Below are 25148 nucleotides of genomic sequence, written 5' to 3'. Positions count from 1 at the left end.
GGCCCGGGTACTTAAGCTCATAGAGTAAATGGTAAGTATTTGTGGACAAATCAGCATCTTCCATGCAAACAACAGGTAACTGCAACCATTTCCTATTGACCAAACCAATCCCAAGGAGGTTCTTGGTGCAACACCCCTTCAGACCACAACCAAAGAATCTGGTCTGAATGCTTTGTTGTGTCAAACACATTTGCTTTCCCAAGAGGAGCACCATAGACTCTCTGTAGGCTTCTCTTGCTAATAAACAGTTTGTACCTTTAAGACCAATTGTCTGTATGCTCAACTCGGTCACCTATAACATCTCAAGGTTTTTAGTTTTGATCCTCAACCCATTGGTAGGCAGCTCTAAACACCACATCCAGAACACCTTGGATTTTGTTGAGAAGGGTGAGCGATGTCATCATGGAGGCAGATGAAACAATGGTCTCGTATGATGTTACATCTCTCTTCACTTGTCTTCCAGTCACTAAAGCAGTAGAAGTAGTTTTTAAGAGATTACAGGATGACCCCAACCTAAGGAACAGGACCACACTTAGCACCAACCAAGTGTGTTTGCTTTAGGAACTTTGTCTTCATTCCATATATTTCACATACAACGGTCAGTACTACAGGCAGAAACAAGGGTCAGAATCAGAATACTTTAATTATACCCGAGGAAATTATGTGGGTTACAGTTGCTCCAAGACAATAACAATAACAGACTGAACAAATTAAATAATACAATATCTTACAACTAGAGCTGGGCGATAGAACGATAACGATATGTATCGCGATATAACTTTTACTCGATAGAGAAATTAAGCTATCGCGATAGACCTCGCCGCTCTTGTCCTCTTAAAAAAAAAAAAAAAAAAAAAAAGGTCTGCCGATCCAAATTAAGTAGCGCAGAGCCGAACCAATCACAGCCGCAGCGTCACGTCGCGTGACTTGTTACGTACAGCACAAGTGCCAAGCCGCACGTGTGTTTGTTTGGGAAGCAGCCAGCGGGTAATGGAGCCAGCGCATAATGGAGGAAATGAGTGTGCCGACTAGAAAAATCAACCGAGCGTGACCGAAGAGAAAACAGATGATGGTTCCAATGCCGGAGAGATTGTCGAACGGAAGAGCCATAGAAGTTCCGTAGTGTGAAGGTATTTCGGCTATTTCAAGTCTGACAAAAAACAGAGTAGCGTGCACTGTAAATTGTGCCGAAAGCAAGTCTGGAAATACAGTAAACTGGTGCATGCGTCACACTGTGTGCCACGTTATTGTTTCAGTGAAATGAATTTCTACAATACTGTTACTGTTAATTCTACTCTCTGCAGTGTTTAAATGCTTACATATACACACAGTTACTCTCCCTCCACACATACGACTCGGTTCTGCTTCTATGCCCCAGCTTTGTTTACTTTTTCCCACCGAGGCTTCTAGACTTCTGATTGGCCAACATTTCTGCACGGTTAGGAATCTAGCGCCACCTGCTGCTTTGGCATGTTCATAGCAGCGTTTTCCTTCATTTCTCCCTTTATGTGTGGACGGGATTATTTTTTAAAACGGAAACGGAAAATCTCCGTTTTCAAAAATACCCGTGTACGTGTGGACGTAGCCTCAGTCTCTGACTGGAAGCGCTAATTCGTCATTCGGCTTTTGTCAGACTAAAGTAACTGTTAAAACTGTTTGAAAAGCTAAGCTATACAACAAGGAGAGATTGAGAATTTCCTTTTAGTTCTCAGTTTATTTGATATTGACAAAAGTTAGTCAGTTTTGTCTGTTCTTCTGTAAAACAAACTAAGATTTATTTTTAGAATTAATATTTTGTTTCTAAGTGGAATTGACAATTTAGTCTGTTTCGTTTGTTCTATTTTGAAACTTAAACGCTTTAGCGGCTGCCTTTTGTGTAGTTTGCAATATTTGCCTTTATTTATCTGAAAAGGTCTCATGTTCCTTAAGTACATCTACCCTGTTGAACTTATTATGGGAAATAAATATTTAAATAAAAACAAGCTGCTGATTATTTCACATTTTACTTGTGAGCAACGGCACATTTAAATCTTACAAATATAGTTATTTGGCTTATATCGTGATAGATATCGTTATCGCCTGAAATGAAAAAAACATCGTGATATGAAAAAATCTCATATCACCCAGCTCTACTTACAACGTTTATAAAACATAAGAAATAGCCCTAATATAGTCTTTCTCGAAGTGTGGTATGCGGGCTCTCTCTGGTGGTGTGCGGGAAATCCCCAATTAAAAAAAAAAAATTAAATAATATACGCAATATATATGCAAAGACAACACGAGCGTTCCTGAGGCCCTTCTGGGAGCTGGAGTCGACCAGCAAACGTTTCCCCGAGCATGACTCCTCTATAAAGAGTAACCTTTCCAGCAGTCGCGGCCTCTATGGAGCGCTGGCGGATTTGTTTCCGTGCAAAAGCGGCATGGCGCTGTCACAATGATTGTAAAAACACAGCCCTTTTCCACGGTGCCACCGTGCTGCGATCTCAGCCACCACCAGTGTTGGGGAGTAACGGAATACATGTACCGCCGTTACGTATTTAAAATACAAAATATGAGTAACTGTATTCCGTTACAGTTACCGTTTAAAAAGGTGGTATTCTTTTTTTTTTTTTTTTTTTTGCCTGTCCCGTTTGGCTCTTTTGCCATCAGAATTGTTGTCTAAAGGCAAAGAAAGATGCCCAACGGATTTACTTTACCAAATTGACCATCCCAGCTTTGCCGTAATGGTCCATTTGATTCACCTTTTATTGTTCATTTTATTTTCACTTACTGAATACGGGACAGACTTGACTGGGGAAAAGAAGGGGAGAAAGAAAGAGGGAAAGAGAAACAGCTGAGAAGAGAGACGGGGGAGAAGGGCAAAAGACAAAAACCAACAGAATGAGCAGAAAAAAAAGAAAGAAAAAAATGCATATATCAATCACCTGGATCACCTGCTGAGAAAGAAAAAAGAAAACAAGCAGAAGAGAACAAGAGTAATAGAATAAACAACATCACAATGATATATGGGAATATGACAGTAAATACTAAATATTAAACATTATTGTGCAGCACATAAGATCAACAGAACACAGTGTGCTTTGAGGTAGGAGCCAAAAAGGGTGTAGTTTGTGGGTGTGATCACCCGTGTGTACACCTGTGAGCATGGACGCGCTTGTTTTTTTTTTTTTTTAAAAGGTTCCTTCATGTAATGATCTGCTAGAGGGTGTGGGGGGTCCACAGCCCCGTCCTCCAGGGTATGAAGCAGGTATGGAGGAGATCAAAACTCCAGACATCCAGAGGCCCCCAGAACACAAGAGACCAAGGAAGACCAACAGAGGGGCAGCTGCGCCACTGTCCCAGAAAGAGCTGAGGAGAGTCCCAGATGAGGGCTCACTCAGCAGCCGCGGAGCAGAAGCCAGGGGGAGTTGCAGTGATGCGCCCGTGAGCTCCGCCGGCAGCCAGCCGTGCCTGAGTGACCGAGCCCCAGGCCGAGAGGCCGAGGGCACCCCACCTCCGAAGAGGCCCGAGCGAGCCCCAGGCTCCAGGCTCTCTCTCTCTGCGACTGTGTGTTTCCTGGGTGAGAGAGCGCCTTTTCGTTGTTGTTGTTGTTGTTGTGCTAAGCTAACAGGCAGAATACTACAAGCATAGCTCTAAAGAATGTAGCATCATGGGCAGTGTAGTCTGTGTTGCAGGGAGAATGGACTGCCATACACGTTATGGGTCTGTGAGCGCGAGGAGGGAGAAAAAGGGGAGTGGAAAGGTACGAGTTGTCATCGAGGAAAAACGGGAGCTGGAAGCATGTAAATATAATAACATCTTTCAATTTCATTGTACTTGTGACAATGACAATAAAGAATATTCTAATAACCACTTCAGCCAAGAAGAGTGCCTGACGAGCCCAGTTGTAAGTAAGCTATTAAGACTCGACTGTACACCGTGTTTGTGTTTTCCTCCGAAAACAATAAGTTCTGTTGGAGCAGCCTTTCAACGCCTCTCTCTGTCTCTCGCAAGAAAAGTTGACCCACACAACAAAGTAAAGCTACTTTTCGGCTTATAGAATACATTTTGGGGCATGTATTCTGTATTCTGTAATGGAATACATTTTAAAAGTAACCTTCCCAACACTGGCCACCACTGATGAGTTTGAGGCCCCCGGGAGAATCGGTGGGGGCGCGGGAGATGCCATCGGTGAGTCTGGAACTTTTGCCTGGATGCCGAAGCTCCTAGTATCCAGGAGAATGCGATTCACTTCTTCTGCAAGTGAGTGGTAATCCTTCGCGGCCAGCAGCGGGGAGTTGGCGAGGCCAGCTCGCACCGGCAACTGTTGTAGGAAGACGTGAGTGAAGAGGAATCCACCGTCATCCGTTCCTAGCAAGGACGACGTGCTCTCCGTGACCTCGAGTCCAGTACCATCACCCAGGCCCGAGAGAGAGGAGTTTCTCGCCTGCTCTGCATTGGAGAGGGAGTAGCACCACAGCAGCAGCCCTTGTGAGTGATGTATTTCCCTTGGGTGGGGGATCCCAGAGGAGGGTCATCACACGGTGGGTGAACAACAGATCCAGCAACACATGATGGTATTTTGTGTCGTTGGCCAAAATGCCACGAAGAGCAAACTGAGTTTCGACGTGCACAAACCATGAAGGAGGGTCATGAAGCCAAAAATCCGGCAGCTTAATCGCCACAGCAAAAATTAAAACGTACAGTACAGCTCTGCTATCACTTCCGGCACAAATGAAGACAGAAAACTAAACAGCAGTGGCGTTTGTAGGGTTACTGAAGTTTGGCTAGCTGGTATATAATGATGTGCTGCGTAGTGGCTAGCTACACAACTGTGGTTATGGCATAATATAAACACAGTGAAGCTGGAGGATGAATACTAACTTTTTTTCCACTCAGTGAGGGTTCCCGATGGTTAGGAACAAATGTAATTGCATGGCAGGGTGCTGTTAACAGACCAAACTTCAGTCAGGAGAACAACTGCAATATAAGTTTAGTCATTAATATACTGCTGCATGGGCTGGGCTGTAGTTACATTGTAAGGTTTTGAAAACTGAGCTTTAAAAGGAATAGTGAAGATAAAAACCGAGAGAGCCCAGCAGTGATCACTGACTTTTTTAGGGGCTTGTTCAGATTAAATAGAACAAAATATAAAGCATTAAAACATGGTAAAAACACAACAGCCATAATAAATGTAGCGTAGTTTGGACCGGGAAGCAGGTTTCATCAGGTCATCACTTAAAGATTGGATATCCCACCTGTTGTGAATGTTTTATTTATTTATTTATTTATTTATTTATTTTTTTGTGTCCCGTTTGGATCTTTAGCCATCAGAATTGTTGTCTTAAGGCCAAGAAAGAAGCCAAGCGGATTTATTTTACCAAGTGGATCATCATGGTCTTGCCATATTGGTCCATTTGATTGACCTTTATTATAATTATGAATTTATTTTATTTTCAGTTGCTACAAACGGGACAGACATGACTGGGGGATAGGACAGGGAGAAAGAATGAAAGAAAGAGAGGGAGAGAAAGAAAACCAAAGGGGAGAAGAGACGGTGAGAAGGGGGGGGAAGAAAGAAAGAAAAAAAGAAAAACAAACAAAGCACCTAGATCACCTGTATGGAGAAAAAAACAGAAGAGAAAGCAAACAACACAAGAGCAACATAATAAAAAAACAGCACCATCACAATAAACTAGCTAGCAGTAGATAACAGTAGATACTAAATAATAAACGATATTGTGCAGCACGCAAGATAGACAGCGCACAATGTGCTTTGAGGCAGCAGCCAAGAAAGGTGTAGTCCGCGTCTGTGAACACCCGTGTGTACACCTGTGTGCACACCTGTGTGGATCAGCATGCTTGTATTCCAAAGGTTTCTCCATGTAACGATCTGCTAGGGAGTGGGGGGAGCCATAGCCCCGTCCACCAGGGTATGAAGCAGGTATGGAGGAGATCCAGGCCCCAGATATCCAGAGGCCCCAGAGTACAAGGACCCGAGGAGGACCACCAAAGGGGGGGGGAACCGTGCCACCCTCCTGGGAAGAGCTGAGTAGAGCCCCAAAGGAGAGGTCACCCCGCAGCTACGGAGCAGAGGCCAGAGGGGGTTGCAGTGGCGTGCCCGCGGGCTCTGCCGGCAGCCAGCTGTGCCAGAGAGGACCGAGCTTCAGGCCCAGAGGCCTGAGGGCATCCCACCCCCCCGGAAGGAGACCAGCCGGGCCACAGGCACCCGGCCCCGCCAATCGGCCACCAGGAGTGAGCCGGTACATACATGAGCGCCCAGCCCCAGACGACAAGGACCACCAACACACCAACGTCTGAGGGCATCAGCCACCGGCAGGGAGTGTGGTGAGGGAGATAGGCCTCCGTACTTTAGAGGGCCTGAGATGTACCCAGAAAGGTTGTGAATGTTTTAATGCAGTACAGTTGTTATTATTATCACTTGTAAAATCCTCTTTATGTCAGTTAAAATAAATAACATTCATATAAGAAATAGAATTGCCTCGTGTAAACTGTATGTGGTATTAAATAGGCCTTTATTACTGTACATTAATGTCAGTCATAAGGGTGGTACTGGAAGAGCCATATATTTTATGAGGCGGTACTCATTGTGAAAAGTTTGAGAACCACTGCTTTAATATACACTCAACAAAAATATAAACGCAACACCTTTGTTACTGCTCCCATTCCCCATGGGATGGACGTAGAGACCTAAAATTCATTCCAGATACACAATATAACCATCCCTCCCAAACAGTGGTCACAAATCAGTCCAAATGTGTGGTAGTGGGCACATCTGCTATATTGAGATAATCCATCCCACCTCACAGGTGTGCCACATCAGGATGCTGATCTGACATCATGAGTAGTGCACAGGTGTACCTCAGACTGCCCACAACAAAAGGCCACCTTGGAATGTGCAGTTTTTTGCGCTATTGGAAGTCTGGGGACCCAGAACCGGTCAGTATCTGGTGTGACCACCATTTGCCTCATGCAGTGCAACACATCGTCGCATGGAGTCTATCAGATTGTCAATTGTGGCCTGTGGAATGTTGGTCCACTCCACTTCAATGGCTGTGCGAGGTTGTTGGATATTCGTGGGAACTGGTACACGCTGTCGTATACGCCGGTCAAGCACATCCCGAACATGCTCAATGGGTGACATGTCCGGTGAGTATGCTGGCCATGCAAGAACTGGGACATTCTCAGCTGCCATCTGCCCTGAACAATGTGAACCATGATTCATCCGTGAAGCGCACACCTCTCCAATGTGCCAGACGCCATCGAATGTGAGCATTTGCCCACACAAGTCTGTTACGGCGACGAGCTGGAGTCAGGTCAAGACCCCGATGAGGACGACGGGCATGCAGTTGAGCGTCCCTGAGACGGTTTCTGACAGTTTGTGCAGAAATTGTTTGGTTGTGCAAACCAATTGTTCCAGCAGCTGTCTGGGTGGCTGGTCTCAGACGATCTTGGAGGTGAACCTGCTGGATGTGGAGGTCCTGGGCTGGTGTGGTTACACGAGGTCTGCGGTTGTGAGGCCGGTTGGATGTGCTGCCATATTCTCTGAAACGCCTGTGGAGACAGCTTATGGTTGAGAAATGAACATTCAATGCACGGGCGACAGATCTGGTTGACATTCCTGCTGTCAGCATGCCAATTGCACGCTCCCTCATTGCTTGTGGCATCTGTGGCATTTTGCTGTGAGACAAAACTGCACATTCCAGGGTGGCCTTTTGTTGTGAGCAGTCTGAGGTACACCTGTGCACTACTCATGATGTCAGATCAGCATCCTGATGTGGCACACCTGTGAGGTGGGATGGATTATCTCAATATAGCAGATGTGCCCACTACCACACATTTGGACTGATTTGTGACCACTGTTTGGGAGGGATGGTTATATTGTGTATCTGGAATGAATTTTAGGTCTCTACGTCCATCCCATGGGGAATGGGAGCAGTAACAAAGGTGTTGCGTTTATATTTTTGTTGAGTGTATATAAATCGCTTTTGGGTAATCTCAGTCTCTTACTGAACGTGCTCCTGTCTCAGAAAATAGAGACGACTCTGGCCCGTCCTGTATAGTGCAGTGGTGTTTTTAACCCAGTCCAGTTTATTGTGTTTATCTATGTGTACTCCGAGGTATTTATAGTGATGTCCACATCAACCATCTGGATTGACACAGGGGACAAGGCCCAGTACTCAGTCTCATGACCCCCACTGATGCATCCTGAAAGACAAAACAGATGGAGGTTCACAAACAAATATACAAATTGCCTATGTCTGAGGCAAGCCACAGCCCTAGCCCACCCAAACTATCTTAACTGCTCCCTCTTCTGAGTTCGCGCTTGTGGGAGGAAGCCGGAGTACCCACGCAAACATGGGGAGAACATGCAAACTCGTGAGTAAAGAAGGAAAAAAAATACTAATGAACCAGTGACAAACTGAACATCATCAAAAACACAAAGAATCAGTGTAGCCACCGTGCTGCCCAGGCTGAATTATCAATTGGCTGTTTTTAAGGAAAAGTAATGCACCATCAGGCTACATTTTGGGAGTTTGCTGCTGCTGATGGTTCAATGAAAATGACAAAAAGTGAGGGGAAAAGTGGGCAGCCTTGTCTGGTGCCTTTCTTTGGATTGAAGCTTTGGGATGTTACATAATTTGTCCTAACAGATGCATCCGGAGAGCTGTACAGTATTTTGACTCAATTTATGAAGAATGAGCCAAATCCAAATTTGCTTTAAACTGCTAAAAAATTTTCCAATTTACCCAGTCAAATTCTCTGTGTCTAAAGAGACAACTTTCGAATTTGTAGTTGGAGCGATAATCTATTACATTACATCTATTACATTAATTAGTCTGCTTTTAGTGACCTCCAATTGACGTAACCGGGTGTCATTACTGCCTACTTGAATTATAATTTTACTGAATTTATGTTTACCCTTAGCCAGCAGATTTAAATTTCCCTCAGTGTCGCCTGCTCTGGCACCTGGAAGACAATTAACTATGGTTGGTGGTGTCTCTAGCTTCACATGTCTAAGAACAGACAGGAGTGTTGCCAAGTGGGGAAAAGCAGTTAAACACATGAACAGGTTGGTGGTGTACCATGGGCTTCTGTTTAGGACTGCGCTTCCTCCTCACCGTCACCCAGCCATCCTGTTTTCCTAGCTACTGGGGACAATCTGCTGGGAGACAGCTGGCAGGAGCCACGCTACCTTCGGCTGCACTGGCTACAGGGGCCTGGCTAAGCTACAGGTTTTTCAAGGGTGCGAATTTGAGTCTTCAATTTATTGATCCTGACCTCCAGAGCTGCAAATAGGCTACATTTATTACAAGCATCATTAGTGCTAAAGAAGACCGAGATGTAACTCCCCTCCCTACCGCTCCCTGCAGGCCATTGCTGCCTCCCCCTGGAAGTGGGTACTTGGTGATTCTTGGGGCTGCTCACGGTGGCTTGGGAGATGGCCTGCTGGGGCCCCTGTTCTTAGTTTTTGCCAGGATTGGCAAGCTTCTGACATGGTCAGCTGCCAAGAGGCCATTCATGTGAAAAGAGAAAGACCATCTCTAAATCAAGGAGGGGGCCTAAGTGTACCTCTTTCACTATCATACAATGCTGTGAGCTATTCCCCAACTCTTTGTAAATAGTACTCATGGTCATTGATCAATGGTCATGACAATTTGCATATTAACAATCATGAAACTGACCTCATGACCCATTGTTAATCAGTGGTGCTAGGTTTGGTTATTATGCGAATGTACTGTTTATAAGGCTGAGGAAACCTGCAGTCAGCTGAGATTGAAAAAATCACTTAAAAGAGTAATGAAACATTTCTCCTACTTATTTCTCCTATGTCCAGGTGAACAGAGTCAGCTTTCTGTGATTTCCTTACCTGGGTGATTGAGCATGCATCAAGACATTTTTTGATGTTTTGCAGGAAATAAGACCAGTTTAAATTGTTCATCTCCTCAAGTTTTTACTAACAATTACTTTGGTTGATTACTGCTGATTGCTGCTCATTTGAGCAAAGCACATATGCCTCCGTACTTTAGAGGGCCTGAGATGTACCCAGAGAGGTTTTGAATGTTTTAATGCAGTACAGTTGTTATTATTATCACTTGTAAAATCCTCTTTATGTCAGTTAAAATAAATAACATTCATATAAGAAATAAAATTGCCTCGTGTAAACTGTATGTCATGCACCATGTCTGCTTAATCTGCTAGTCATGCGTGCATCATGCACGCACACATGATGCCATTATATTTGGAGATAATTTAAGGGAAAAATTGTGTGCTTAAGATTCAACTCAAAAACCACTAATATGCAGCTTTCAAAAATTCTGTTGTGGAGGGTGGTGTGTTTCAAAAAACAATTTTGAACTGACAAGCTTTAGTTTAGTTGCAAAATCTTTAATTCTGAGTTATATAACTCTGAAGACGTCATTAAGATGAACAGTTTATATCTATAATTTTAAAGTGTGTTCTTTCTTTCTTTCCTTTTTCTCTTTTTAATGTCCCTCATGTTCCAGATTCACATTACTGTTATGGACAGCAATGACAATGCTCCCATCTTCTTCCAACCAACTTATGATGTCGTTGTTTCTGAAGATACACCACCTGACACTGAAGTGGTCCAGGTTCAGGCATCTGACCGTGATAAGCATCAACAGTTGACCTACTCTCTGCAGAGTTCCATAGACCCAAACACCATGGGTCTGTTCCGCATTCATCCCACCCAGGGCACTATCTACACTACTCAGAGGCTTGACCATGAGGCCTGTTCACGACACATTCTCACTGTGACTGTAAGATATACTTTAATCTATGAGTTATTTTTGGTCTAAAAGTCTGTATCATAGAATTGTATTCATCATACAGATAGTTTTCCTGTTTTAATTATGCAAGCACACAGTAATCCTCTGTTTGGGCTGGACTACCTTTTGGTGACATCAGCAGACTAATTACATGGTTTACAAATTACACCATTCAGTAAACCAGTATCCACATCTCACTGCATCATTAGAAGTTACATATCTAATTTTTAAACTACTACATAACACGGGAGAAATATGTGTGGTTAAGGAAAGTGAGGGAGTAACAGTTCTAGTCTAATGGCTTGTTTTTGTAGACATTATTTTGACCTTATCATATATCTTCATCCTATATATATCATTAAAGAAAATATTTAGGTTTGTTTAATCATTTTCTCCACAGGTAAAGGATCAAGAATTCCCATACAGAAAAGATTTGGTCCGTGTACTAATAGAAGTGGAAGATGTAAATGACCACGTACCAATTTTTACCAGTGCTCTGTATGAAGGCTCAGTATATGAGTCAGCAGCAGTGGGATCAGCTGTAGTCCAGGTAACTGCCCTAGACAAAGATAAAGGCGAGAATGCAGAGCTACACTACTCTATTGAAGCAGGTACGCTATGGCAACTGAGTACTTGCTCCTACATATGTACATGGTTGGAACGTTAATTTGATATTTTGACTATTATTGGGTTTTTTTGTTTTTTTTTTTTGTTTTTTTTCTCTTCAACAGGCAACAGTGGAAATACATTCCAAGTTGAGCCAGTTTTGGGTGTCATCACTGTTGCGCATGAGCTGGACCTATCCAGCATAGGCCATTATATTCTCACTGTCAGAGTAATTGACAGTGGCTCCCCCCCACTTTCCACTACCACAATAGTGCGGATTGCTGTCACTCTATCTGATAATGCTGGTCCAAAGTTCCCTCAACCTGAGTATCAGACTGAAATCATGGAGAATGCATTGGTTGGGACCTCTGTCAGTACAGTCAGTGCTGTCAGCCAGTCCACCCTCAATTATGACATCAAGCAGGGCAATACCAATCATGTTTTTCAGATAAATCAGTATAGTGGAGTGATTACTACTCAAAAATCGCTTGACTATGAGACTACAACTTCTTACACACTGATAGTCCAGGCTATTAACATGGCTGGCATGGCCTCCAATGCTACTCTGTTAATCCAGGTAGTGGATGATAATGACAACCCACCAGTGTTCCAGGAGCTTCACTACCATGGGAGTATTAGTGAGGCAGCACCAATTAACAGTGTAGTCTTAAACTTAGATGGTTCACCTCTAGTAATAAAAGCCACTGATGCTGACCGTAACCAAAATGCACTGCTGGTATACCAGATTATTGAAGACACAGCAAAAATGTTCTTCACCGTGGACTCAGGAACTGGCTCCATCAGAACTATTGCTAATTTAGATTATGAAACCTTTACTATCTTTCATTTCCACGTACATGTGAGAGACAACGGAACGCCACAGTTGACAGCAGAAAGTCCAACTGAGGTCACAATACAAGTGATTGACACAAATGATTCCCCACCTCGCTTCACCCAGAGTTCTTATGAAACAGTCCTGTTACTCCCCACTTATGTTGGAGTTGAAGCACTTCAGGTTTCAGCTGCAGACCCTGACAAAAACATCACTACAGAGCTTATATACTCTCTGACTGATGGAGAACTGCAGCACTTTGCCATCAAACCTTCAAGTGGAATTATTGTAGTCAAAAACAACAACTTTTCCAAAGAGCGTTTCCGCTTCAGTGTCAGAGTTTCAGATGGTAAATTCTCTAGCATGGCTTTGGTGACTATAGTTGTCAGAGAAGCTCTAGACTCTGGTCTCAGCTTCACCCACAGTATTTACTCTTCATCTATTAAAGAGAATATATTGAATATCACAAAGGTAGCTGTGGTCAATGCTATTGGAAACCGTCTGAATGAACCACTAAAGTACAACTTGTTGAATGCTGGTACACATTTCAAAATTCGCCCAACATCTGGAGTCATCGAGACCACAGGTATAGCATTTGACCGTGAAGAGCAAGAGTTCTATGAACTGGTGGTTGAGGCAAGAAAGGAGCATGACCCTCTCCATGTGGCTAGAGTCATAGTTAGAGTCCAAGTTGAAGACATAAATGATAATGCCCCTGTGTTTGTTGGACTTCCTTATTATGCAGCTGTTCAAGTAGAAGCTGAACCAGGATCACCCATTTTCAGGGTCATGGCAGTAGATGGTGACAAAGGAATTAATGGGCAAGTATCTTACTATCTCAAAGATGACCATGGTCATTTTGAAATCAACAGGCAGACAGGTAGTCTCAGCCTCAAGAGGTCTTTTGAGTCTGATTTGTCCAATGTGGAATACCGAATGGTGATATATGCCAGAGACAGTGGTTATCCACCCCTTTCATCTACAATAGAGTTTCCCATCACTGTAGTCAACAAAGCCATGCCTGTTTTTGCCAAATCATTTTATACTGTTGCTGTGAATGAGGATGTAGCTGTGCACACACCTATCCTTGGCATCAATGCCTCAAGCCCTGAAGGACAAAGCATCATCTACACAATTGTTGATGGAGATCCATCCCTACAGTTTGACATTGGTTTTGATACCGGAGTCATAAGTGTCATCCATGCTTTGGATTTTGAGGCAACATCATCTTACCACCTGACTGTTAGAGCCACAGACTATCTTACTGGTGCCCATGCTGAGGTTGATGTAGATGTGTTTGTCCAGGATGTCAACGATAATCCACCTATCTTCCAGAAAATGACCTACAGGGTAGTTTTATCTGAAACAGCCATGATTGGAACGCCAGCACTCCAAGTAGTTGCCACAGACAAAGATTCAGAGAAAAACAATGTTGTCCGCTACCAGATCTTCTCGAATTCACGTAATAATACAGAGTACTTTCATATTGACAGTAGCAGTGGATTAATCCTGACAGCTCGTATGCTAGACCATGAACTACTCCAAAAATATGACTTTATTGTCAGGGCAACTGATAATGGTTTTCCACCACTGAGTAGCGAAGTGTCTGTGACAGTCATGTTGAATGACATAAATGACAATCCTCCAGTTTTCAACCAGCTGCTCTATGAGGCATATGTGAATGAGTTGGCAACAAGGGGTCACTTTATAACCTGTGTCCAGGCATCTGATGCAGACAGCTCAGATTTTGACAAGTTGGAGTACAGTATTTTATCAGGAAATGAAAAAAGGAATTTTGCAATAGAAAAAAAGACAGGGATAATCACACTGTCCAGCCACCGTAAGCAAAGAATGGAGCCTGCCTATAGTCTCAATGTTTCAGTATCTGATGGGGTGTTCACCAGCACTGCACAGGTTCATGTAAAAGTGTGGAGGGCCAATCTGCATAGTCCAGTGTTTGGACAGAATATGTATGAGGCGGAGCTAAGAGAGAATGCTGCTGTGGGAACCAAAGTTATACAGGTAGGTGCAGTAAGGATTCATTAAATTATACATTAAAAAGAAATAACATTAAGTATATTAAGTAGCTATAAAGTATTTTTCTGAATTGATAAGGGTGATCAAAATTTTCATTTCAGGTCAAGGCAACAGATGCAGACCCAGGAGAGTTTGGGCTCATAACTTATTCCTTTGTGAATGATGTTGGTAAGGACAAGTTTAGCATCGATGCAAATGGTCAGATCTACACCACAGAAAAACTTGATCGTGAGGATCCAGCTAACAAAGACATTGTTCTCACAGTGGCGGCCCAAGATTTAGGTGGACAAGTCTCTTACTGTACAGTACAAGTTACTCTATTGGACGATAATGATAATGCACCTTGTTTCCGTGCCACAGAGTATCGAGCTTCAGTGAAATCTGATGTGGCTCAAGGTTTTTTGGTGACACAGATTCAGGCCCATGATCCTGATCATGGCATTAATGCTAAAGTGACATATTCACTTTACAGTGAGGCAAATGTACCAGTGGTAGACATTTTGGAGATAGACCCGGACAATGGATGGATGGTGACTAAAGGCAGTTTCAGCCATTTCAGAAATTCTGTATTATCTTTCTTTGTGAAGGCTGTTGATGGAGGAAATCCAGTCAGACACTCTCTAGTATCTGTCTATATCCACGTTCTTTCTCCAGAGACTTTTATTCCATCCTTTAGCCAATATCATTATTTATTCAATACACCAGAGAACACTCTTATTGGTTCAGTCATAGGAACAGTTCACCTCAACGCTCCTCTTGAATTTACATCACTCTCTACTACTTTTGCCCTGGTTAATGGAGAGGCTGGTGAAAACAACCACGATGGTGTGTTTGTGGTGGAAAAGCATACTGGAGTGATCAAACTTGATAAGCCTTTGGACTACGAGGTGATCAAAGGATACTACTTCAAAGTCACTGCCACGGCACAACAGGCTAAGCTTGATTCGGTGAGTTGTGTTGAAGTTGAAGTCAAGGTATTGGATTTGAATGACAACAAACCAGCTTTTGAGGCCAACTCATATGATACCACCATTATGGAAGGAATGCCAGTTGGAACCAGAATCATTCAAGTTCAAGCAAGAGACCCAGATTCTGGAGCAAATGGCCAGGTAACATATAAACTTGGTTCATTAATCCAGTTAAAAGAGGATTCAGACACACTGGTCAGCACTTTTAGCATTGACAGCAATACTGGTTGGATCACTACACGCAAAGACCTGGATCATGAAACTAGCCCCTCGTACACTTTTACAGTGGTGGCCTCAGACCTTGGGGAGACCCTGACTCTTTCCAGTACAACCACTGTCACAGTTTCATTGTCAGACATCAATGACAACCCTCCCAGGTTCATGGAGAACCACATCTTTGGTTCTGTTCAGGAGAGTGACCGCCCAGGAGAGGTTGTGGCTGTGCTGATAACTAGAGATGATGATAGCTCTGCCTTCAACCGTCAAGTCAGCTATCACATCACTGGTAAGTCCCAAGGCAAATATTTTTTACTGCATTGTTAAGGAATAACAGATTAATCTTGATGGTTAAAAACTTAAATACATCTATTAATTAAATCAACAATTGACGTTAGGTAATTCAATTCAGAGCACTTTGTTTTTATAGCGCCAAATCACAACAGCAGTTGTCACTAAGTATTTTACACTGTCAGGTGTAAATAACATACAGAGAAACCTGCAACAATCAAGCGATCTCTCCAGCCTCTTTTTGAGCAAAAACTTAAGTAAAATGTATTTATATAGCACTTTTTACCGAAAAAAATCACAAAGTGTTTCACAGTAAAATAAATAAATAAATAATAAGAATGTAAAATAAATAAATAAACAAAATTTAAAACAAAATGCAAAACAACAACAATGAAGAGAAGCAAAAACTGGAGTGATATTGATTTTCATTTCACTGATCAAAAGATAGTAGACTCTTACTGTGGGATTCAGGAAACAAATACCATCTTTCAATGTTTCTTGAAGTCAGCCTGGGATATTCTTTGTATGAATAAGGTCCAAATCTGCAGATCAAATGTAAAATATTCATAAATGACTATAGAGTATGGATAATGATTGCTCTCCAAGTGCATGTCTGATTAAACATAGTGATTTGGCTGATCAACGGGCAGTGAGCTACAGGAAAAAAACAACATACTATAATTAGATACATTTAAAATTCATTAAATCGCCTTAACCATAAATCTTTATAGAATATGCAATTGAGTTATTATTACTTTCCGTAATTTTTGCCAATTTTGATAAATGAAATAGAATTTCCTTTATATAGCGCCAAATCACAAGAACTGTTCCCTAAAGATCCTTTATATTGTAAGGTAAAGAACCCTAAAATAATACAGTGAAAACCCCAACAACGACCCATAATACCATAAGGCAGAGCCTTTGGCTTATGGGCCCTTCTTCTGTGTAAGACGCACCAGTTTTGATTCAGGAAATGGACACCTTGTCGACTTTAAAGACTAGGTTTAAAAATTGGTGTGATTGTAGCCCAGGAGGATGGAGCAAGTCATTTACTAATTGGAAGTTTGGTGGTTCGATTCCTGGATGCTTCAGTGTGCATACCAAATATCCTTGAGCCAGATACTAACCCCTGTAATGCATGCACTGGAGTGTGAATGTGTGTAAATGTTAGAAAACACTATTTTCTGACATTTAGAAAATAGTTTGTATAAAGCCTTTTTGAGTGCTGAGGTAGAGCAGAAAATCGTTATATAAAAACCAGTCCATTACCAAAACTTCCCTTTTGCTAAACAATGTAGTTTGAACTGGATCTGGTGACACCGAATCTTTCCTTTGTTACACTGCAATAGGCTTAGGCTTCCCATGAGTCACTATGTCATGATGCAGTATTTCTTCCTCAATCACCTTATTCACTCTGTGATTGTATGTAATTTCTGCATCATCATGTAATTTCAAATGCAACATTCAACTTCAAAACTTTAGAGTCAGCTCCTTAACTGCTTGTATCTGTTCATTGTCTAGTTCAGTCTGTTGTCGTTGTGGACTTGTACTCTTATGTACACCACACTGACATTCTGTCTCAGGATAGTCATGGACCATCTAGTTGTACTCTTTCGGAGGTTGGTCTTTCTCTGGTCTTATACCCATTCAAAAGCAGATGATATATCTCTGACCATTCCACAAAATCTTCTACTAATACTCTCCTCCTGCATATCACACATATTTTCAACCTACTGCATAATCATCTGAATATTTCTGTAGAGGAGGTCCTGGAGGTGTACTGAAAGTCTGAAGTGTAATAAGTGAACAGGAATTGAAACAGTGCAGCCCTTTCTGGAGCTCCAGTACTATAAATCACAATGTCAGCTAGAGCACTGCCAAATCTTACATACTTTATACTGGATGTGATTACTGACATTTCCTGTGTTTTCTCCCTGAGTGACACTGGTTAGATTGTGTTGAAAAGCTTTTGTAACCCACATCAACTACACTGTCACATCCAACCATTACAATAAAATATATATGGAAGCTTCATAAGGGCAACTGTGGGTCATGTGATAGAGAGGGTTATCTACCAATGGTGGAATCCACACACTCAAGTAACCTCGGGCAAGATACTGAGCCCATTGCCTCTACTTGGCATATGAGCACAAGAAAGTATGCGTTTAGGTGTAGATGATAAATGTGCTGTGTGAATGTAGGTGTGACTGGCTGAGTAAGGTCTGCAGTAGAAAATGGTTTAAATTTTCAACTGAATAGAATGGTGCTATAGAAGTATCAGGTTTTTTTTTGTTTAACATAATCTGCCTTTGGATCCTCTTCCACACGCTCCATTCCTTACACAACTTTAAAAACAAGTGGCCTCTAACTTTACTTGATATTCTCTGCATCAAACTGTAAAAGTCAGAAATAAACCCACAAACAACAGCTGATAGCATTGTCATTCTCTCTGTTGTCAGCCTTTAATACTAGTTCTTATAGTTGTTTGTTTCCCAGAAACTTTATATGCAAGTGTCTAATAATGATGCTTTCATTTTTTGGGGGGGTATTTAGCCTAACCCTCAGCCCCTGGCTGTATGTGATACACCAGCAGATTAAAAAAACAAAAAAAACAAAAAAAACAAAATGGATATGATTGAATTCTGACTGTTCCAGAGAAGTCTTGGGAAGCTGCTCAAGTTTTGAAGATCTGCACCTACGCAGTTTGAAATTACGGACCTAAGTAATTAACCTGTTTGGAAATCAGTCTATGGCTGTGGTTGGCTACTATTGGCCACTATCTGCGCAGAGCCTTCTCCAATTTGACTTTTATCTGAACTGCATTTTAATGAAATAAATGATTTTAATTGGGACTGACTTTCTTCTTCGTCTGATGGCACACTGTTTATCTTTAAACTTTAAACAAAATATTCAAAGCCTTAATCCCAAATCACCAGATAAATCATCTCTTATTAACACTTTTTTAAACTAGTATGCCAAATAGGTTTGTGGGTGATTTAACTGGGGTCGTATTACAATTCCAATTTAGCATGGAGATATTTCCATTGGCCATTCTCCTACATAAGAGCAACCAGACGTGGGCTACTGCGAGAAAGTCTGACTAATGACGATTGGCTATGTTTTCGTAAGTTTTGTAATTGGTTCAATGCCTCCATTAGGAGGGCAAATGCTCATACCATCAAGATGGTTTCTGAACAGTCACAGCTAGCTTTTGATTGTATACAGTCACAGCTGTGTCAGCTCTGACTGGTTTTAAATACAAATAAAACCAAGGTCATGTTGTTCTGAAATAGAAAGTGCATGTCTGCAGTACTTCACTCTCTTGTACCCGGCATTTCTATTGAACCTGTGACCTCATACAAATACTTGGGTGTTTGTGATTGGTGATAATCTTTCCTGTAAGCTACATATTACTCATCTGTTAAATAAACTTTTTCCTTTTTTCCAAAATCATTGCTAATTTGTGTTTCACTTTCACTCCAAGGAAAAGGCATCTTGCTACCACCTTTTTACCCCTCCTAACTAGCTCTGCTCATTCTCTCCATCTTTTGGACTCTATCTGGTTGACTGGTCCTTATTGGCCTTGCTATTTGTGGTTTACTGCCCTCCTATTACATGTTACTTAAAGATTTTAGTCATAGTTTGTGGTCTCAAGACTTAATTACATTGAGCGTTGCATCAGTTCGTACAGAACTCGGAAAGAAGACATTCTTCTTTTCTGCCCCGTTTCCATGGATTACATTACAGAAAGACTTACAGCTCTCTCAGTAGATTTCACTTGCAGAGTTTAAAAGATGTACAAATGCCTTTGTGAAATCATAATTGTGAATTTGTTCTTGTTTTTCCAGTAACTGTTTAAACATGAGATAATTTTTATTTTTGTCATTTTATTCCTATTTTATTGTTTTATTGTTATTTTATTTTGTTTGTCTCTCTTGTAAATGAGACATTGAGTCTCAATGAAGGTTAAATAAATTAATGACCACCTCTGGTGGAGTTGGGCTCCCTCCTCCTGCTGGCATGGTATCGCCGAGATGTGTGGTCCCAAATCTTCCCTACCGTTGAGGGCTGCTGATGGCCCATCTCTGCCTCTTGCTCTGGTGGGGCATTTTTGCAGTTTCCCACCCTAATTTCTTTTTTTCTTTTTTTTCGTCTGTCCCATTTGGTTTTTTAGCCGTCAGAATTGTTGTCTGAAGACCAACAAGGATATCCAGTGGATTTACTTTGCCAAATGGATCATCACGACCTTGCCGTATTGGTCCATTTGATCGACCTTTGTTGTTATTATTTATTTTATTTTATTTTCAGTTGTTACAGACGGGACAGACATGACTGAGGGATAGTGTTAAGAGATATACTCTAAAGCACTTCTTCAGTAGAGACTCAGAGAAGAGAAACACACAGAACTTCTTGCTAGCAAGGGCAGCCCATATGCGAATCCAGAGATCTGAACCAATCTTGTGATGGTTTGTTCGGGATCATTAAAAATAAGTAATTTATTTTTGGCAAGATCATCATTTTTATAGTGGCGACCCTTCCCATGAGTGATATGGGTAGAGATTTCCATCTAGTCAGATCGCCTTCTACTTTCTTTAGAAGTGGGATGTGGTTTAATTTAGTTAAGTCTGAAAGCTTAGGAGAGACATTAATACCTAAATATTTAATATTTCCAGATTGTAGTGGGGCAGAAGAAGAATTATGGAAGGAGCAGTTAATTGGAAGAACTGTAGATTTTGACCAGTTAATTGAATAATCTGAAACTCTTGAAAACCAGTTTCTGAGGTAATTACTCTAATAAAGGTTGGTTTGTGAGTTTTGGAGAAAAAGCAACAAATCATCCGCATAGAGACTGATTTTATGTTCTACGTTCTTACATTTTATGCCCTTAATTGTTGTAACCTGTCTAAATGCTGCTGCTAGTGTTTCGATAAAAATTGCAAAAAGTGAGGGGGAGAGTGGGCATCCCTGTCTGGTGCCCCTCAGGAGACAGAAACTGGAGGATGTCTGGTCATTTGTTCTGACACAAGCTGTTGGTGAATTATATAATATTCTTAGCCAGTTTATGAAAGAGTTTCGAAAACCAAATTTGTGTAAAGTTGCGAATAAAAATTTCCAGTTAACTCTGTGAAACGCTTTTTCTGCATCTAGAGATAATATTGTGGTTTCAATGTTTTTACTGTATGGGTAGTCTATTAAATTAAGTAATCTACGTGCATTTGTTGATGAGTGCCTACCTTTTATGAAACCAGTTTGGTCAGGATGAATTAAAAAGGGGGTTATCTTCTCTAATCTTTTTGAGAGGGCTTTGCAGATTATTTTGAGGTCTGCATTTATAAGGGATATTGGACGATAGCTTGAGGGAAATAAAGGGTCTTTGCCTGGTTTTAGCAGGAGACTAATGTTGGCAGAATTCATATTTGGTGGTAGTCTGCCACTTTCCTTGATTTCCTGCAACATGCTGTGGAATACTGGTGCCAAAATTGTCCAGAATTCTTTGTAGAATTCTGCAGGGTAGCCATCTGAACCTGGAGCCTTATTATTGGGCATACTTACCAGGGCTTCCTGGAGTTCACCTGGCGTCAGTGGCGAATCCAGTGCCATTGCTTGACTGTCTAGTAATTTTGGAAGAGTTACGTTGTCAAGAAACTGATCAATTTCATTTTTAGATGGGTTTATTTGTGGTGAATATAGAGTTTCATAGAAATCCCTAAAAATGTTGTTTATTCTTCCAGGGTCATATATTGTGTTTCCAGATAAATCTTTATCAGCACATATAGTTGTTTTTTATTTATTTATTTTTTTCTAGTTCCTTAATATTTTTGTTTTCTTCTTTCTTTTTGTGTGATGAGAAAGAAATTATAGGGCAGCACGGTGGTTAGCACTGTTGCCGCACAGCAAGAAGGTCCTGAGTCCAATTCCACCATCAGGCCGGGTTCTTTCTGTGTGGAGTTTGCATGTTCTCCCCGTGTCTGCGTGGGTTCCCTCCGGGTACTCCGGCTTCCTCCCACCGTCCAAAGACATGCAGTTTGTGGGGATAGGTTAATTGGATAATCCAAATTGCCACTAGGTGTGGCAATTTGCCACTAGGTGTGGCACGTGAGTGCGAATGGTTGTCTGTCCTTGTGTGTTAGCCCTGCGACAGACTGGTGACCTGTCCAGGGTGTACCCCGCCTCTCGCCCTATGACAGCTGGGATTGGCTCCAGCGCCCCCCGCGACCCTGAAAAGGATAAGCGGTAGCGAATGGATGGATGGATGGATGGAGAAAGAAATTATTTTACCTCTCATCACAGCTTACCCTGCTTCCCATAGAACAGAAGCCGATGTTCCGGGAGTGTCATTAAAGTCTAAATATGAAGTCCACTCTTTAAAATATTTAATAAAGTCTTCATCTTTGAGCAGCGATGTATTGAATCTCCAGTTTTTACTTGGTGTAGCGTTCTTCTTATGTATTAGTGTTAAAGATACAGGAGCATGATCGCTGACAGCTATAGGGTGAATCTCAGTGTCTGAAATATCACTCAGCAGTGAGCTGCTGACTAGGAAATAATCTAGACCAGAGTAGGAGTGATGGACATGTGAGAAGAAAGAATATTCCTTACTGTTGGAGTGAAGGGAGCGCTATGCATCGCAAAGGCCAAAGTTGCTCATATACTGTTCGATTATATTTGTGGACTGCCAATTGCGCTTAGTTCCTGTTGTGTTGGGCCTATCCATTTCTTCATTTAGTCCAAGGTTGAGGTCGTCTCCAAGAATAAGTGTGCAATCAAGGTGTTCATAGAGTGCACTAAAAAATCCGTGGAAGAATGAGGATTCATCAACATTTGGACCATATATACTTACAATACATAGCTTTTTGTTAAATACTGATAATTTAATAATAAGGAATCTACTCTCTGGATCTATAACTGTATCGAGTACTATAAAATTAACATTTTTATGTATAAAAATTGCTACTCCCCTTTGTCTAGAATTATAACAGGCTGCAAACACATTAGGAAACTCAGGTGTTTTAAGTTCGTTTAAACCTGTGACAGGTCTGTGAGTCTCTTATAATAAAACAACATCTGCCTGTAGTTTTTTAAGCTGGTTAAATATCTTTAACATTTTTTCTCTGGTACCAGCTCTATTTACATTCCATGTGACAAACCTTAGTGTGCCCATAATTGTGTGTGTATGTCTAATGATGTACGCTGGGTGTTTCGTTTAGACGAAGAAAATGTGGAGACATCACTTGTTTGTAAATAGAAAGAGAAAACAAAATGTGTGGTGAGAGGCTCCATAAGTCTGACTATGTGTGTGTATATTCACTAATATGAACAAGCGTGGCTTGCGTGTGTGTCCTATAAGTCTGTGTGTGCTGTGAGGCTGTTGTAAATGTGCTGCCGTTGAGCGCATGTTTTTTGCGTGATCGTGGTGTGTGAATATGCAGAAATAGAGGGTGTTTATAGGTGAGTGGGGAAGTAGGCGATCACAGCAGTGAAAGAAAAGAGAAGGAAAAAAACCATGAGAACAGTGAGCGACAAAAAAAAAAAAAAGAAACAGAAACATTCCAATTAAAGCAATGACGGAGGGTGACGGTGTTATATCGGCTATGACATCATACTGATATTACAAGGTTAAACTCATGTTAAAGGAGAAAGTGTGAATGAATAAGAAAAGAGTGTAGCGGGTTCTTATCTGGAGTGCAGTCAATATAACCACGGAGTGGTGCCAGTGTCACGGTAGAGCTGTCCGTCCACGCAGAGCCGGTGTTCCAGATCTACTGGCGTTTAGATCTACTGGCGTTTAGATCTACTGGCGTTTAGATCAACTGGCGTTGGTCGAACAGATGTGTGGCAGTCTTGCGTTTCAGGAGCTGCTACTGACAAACCGGCAAAAAAAACGCCAAATGTGTCATCTGTGACACTTGTGAGGTTATCTCAAACACACTCCGTCAGTCTTGATGCTGTTGAACGACAAAATGTTTAAAAATGTGGCGAGTTTACCTGGTGATATCGTCATGCGCGACGCGATCGCGAAAACAGCAAACAATTAACACCACGCCGATGTTGTTCACAGGACAGCACGAGTAAACGATCGGTAGACTCTTGTCGTCGTTATTGTTCCCCTCGCACGTTTTATTTCTCCGGTTTCAGCGTGATTGCTTCACAACTAAAGCGAGCAGTTTACTTTGTGTGCGCTAACATGGACTCGAATCAACCAGTGCCACCTCTGGCCAAGTGCCACAGCCTACAGCCAGCTCAACTTGTGACACACATCTGCAGCACGTTTGAATTCGTTTCATGCACAATACATTTGTACCTTTCAATTGTGTCTGTTTGTGCGTCATGCAAATAAACCTTTGAAATGAATGAAATGACACTAATATTTCACTAGTGTTGTAACATCACATGTCGTTAGAGTAGTCTGCCTGTGTCTTTTCTCTGTGAACAAACATTTTAGAGTTGGTTGTTATATACAGTCTGTATAAGTGTGGTTAATCTAATGAACATTAGATCCTGAGTGCGTCCATAAAAATGAAGGTTATAACAGAAAACCTGTCGCGCTCTCCCCCTCTGTCTTTCACTCACACAGACACGCACACCACCGCCATCAACTTTGCTAAATTGCTAATGAAAAACATTGATCAGGCAGCTGTGATTGAGCAGCAGTGTAGATCCAACTATTTTCACGGTTGTTGTGGTCGTGATAATTTTGTGAGGCCACATCAAAAAGGCTCGGATGAGCTTTCCAAAGTTCTACAAGTTGTGCCTCCATCGCTTGTGTCCAGATCACACGCTGCACTGCCGTGCTGCGCCGTCTTTTTCGCTGACATTTGTGTTTGCGCGTGCGCAGTGTGAGAAACTGCGGTGACACCCTCACGACCAAGCGATTGATGATCGGGAGCTCGTCGTGAGGTGTCAATCGCTTCTCGTTACCCCACGTATAATACACGATGCATGACGCATGATGAAGGCCAAAATCGGGCCGATCGCCAAAACGGTCGCACGACTCAAAAATCGTCTCAAAATGGGCCAAAAATCGCACAGTGTCTGCCCAGCATTACTAAAATCGTGATTTTTCTTTTTTGCGAGAATGTCTCATGACAGTGACGTAAGCGAGTGCGACGTTCGTGACAACAGCTGTGTGCAGATCAACAATGGATCATATGAGTGCGGGAGAGAGTATGAGCGTGCAGCGTTTAAAGCGTGGAAGTACTGACCTTACTTTGAGTTTGATTCCATAAAAAGTGACAAAAACATTAGTGTCCGTTGTGCGTGGGAAGAAAACTTCTTTTTACAGCGAAAAACCCCCCCTAAACTTCCAAGCAAGCACCGAGTGCGCTATGACGTAATGGGAAACTCACAGAGAAACTCGCGGATTCTTCCACTGACCGCTGCGGCACACCTGCACCAGGGTAAACC

General features: G+C 42.0%; 1 protein-coding gene across 6 annotated transcripts in view; it reads left to right on the top strand.

Moving 5' to 3' along the window:
- Positions 1-25148, top strand: part of fat3a (FAT atypical cadherin 3a) — a 180488-nt gene that overhangs the window by 92931 nt on the left and 62409 nt on the right. For all 6 annotated transcript variants that reach the window (XM_085379829.1, XM_085379830.1, XM_085379827.1 and 3 more), the window contains 4 exons: positions 10509-10784; positions 11194-11404; positions 11525-14253; positions 14370-15741. In XM_085379829.1, coding sequence (XP_085235955.1) covers positions 10509-10784; positions 11194-11404; positions 11525-14253; positions 14370-15741 — 4588 coding nt within the window. The remainder of the gene's footprint in view (positions 1-10508; positions 10785-11193; positions 11405-11524; positions 14254-14369; positions 15742-25148) is intronic.

This window comes from Rhamphochromis longiceps, linkage group LG14, assembly GCF_057381845.1.
Source record: "Rhamphochromis longiceps isolate RC_006_pf linkage group LG14, R_longiceps_female_GT1.1, whole genome shotgun sequence".
Lineage (NCBI taxonomy): Eukaryota > Metazoa > Chordata > Actinopteri > Cichliformes > Cichlidae > Rhamphochromis > Rhamphochromis longiceps.
The sequence above is the reverse complement of the archived record's forward strand: the minus strand, read 5'-3'. Positions and strand labels throughout refer to the sequence as shown.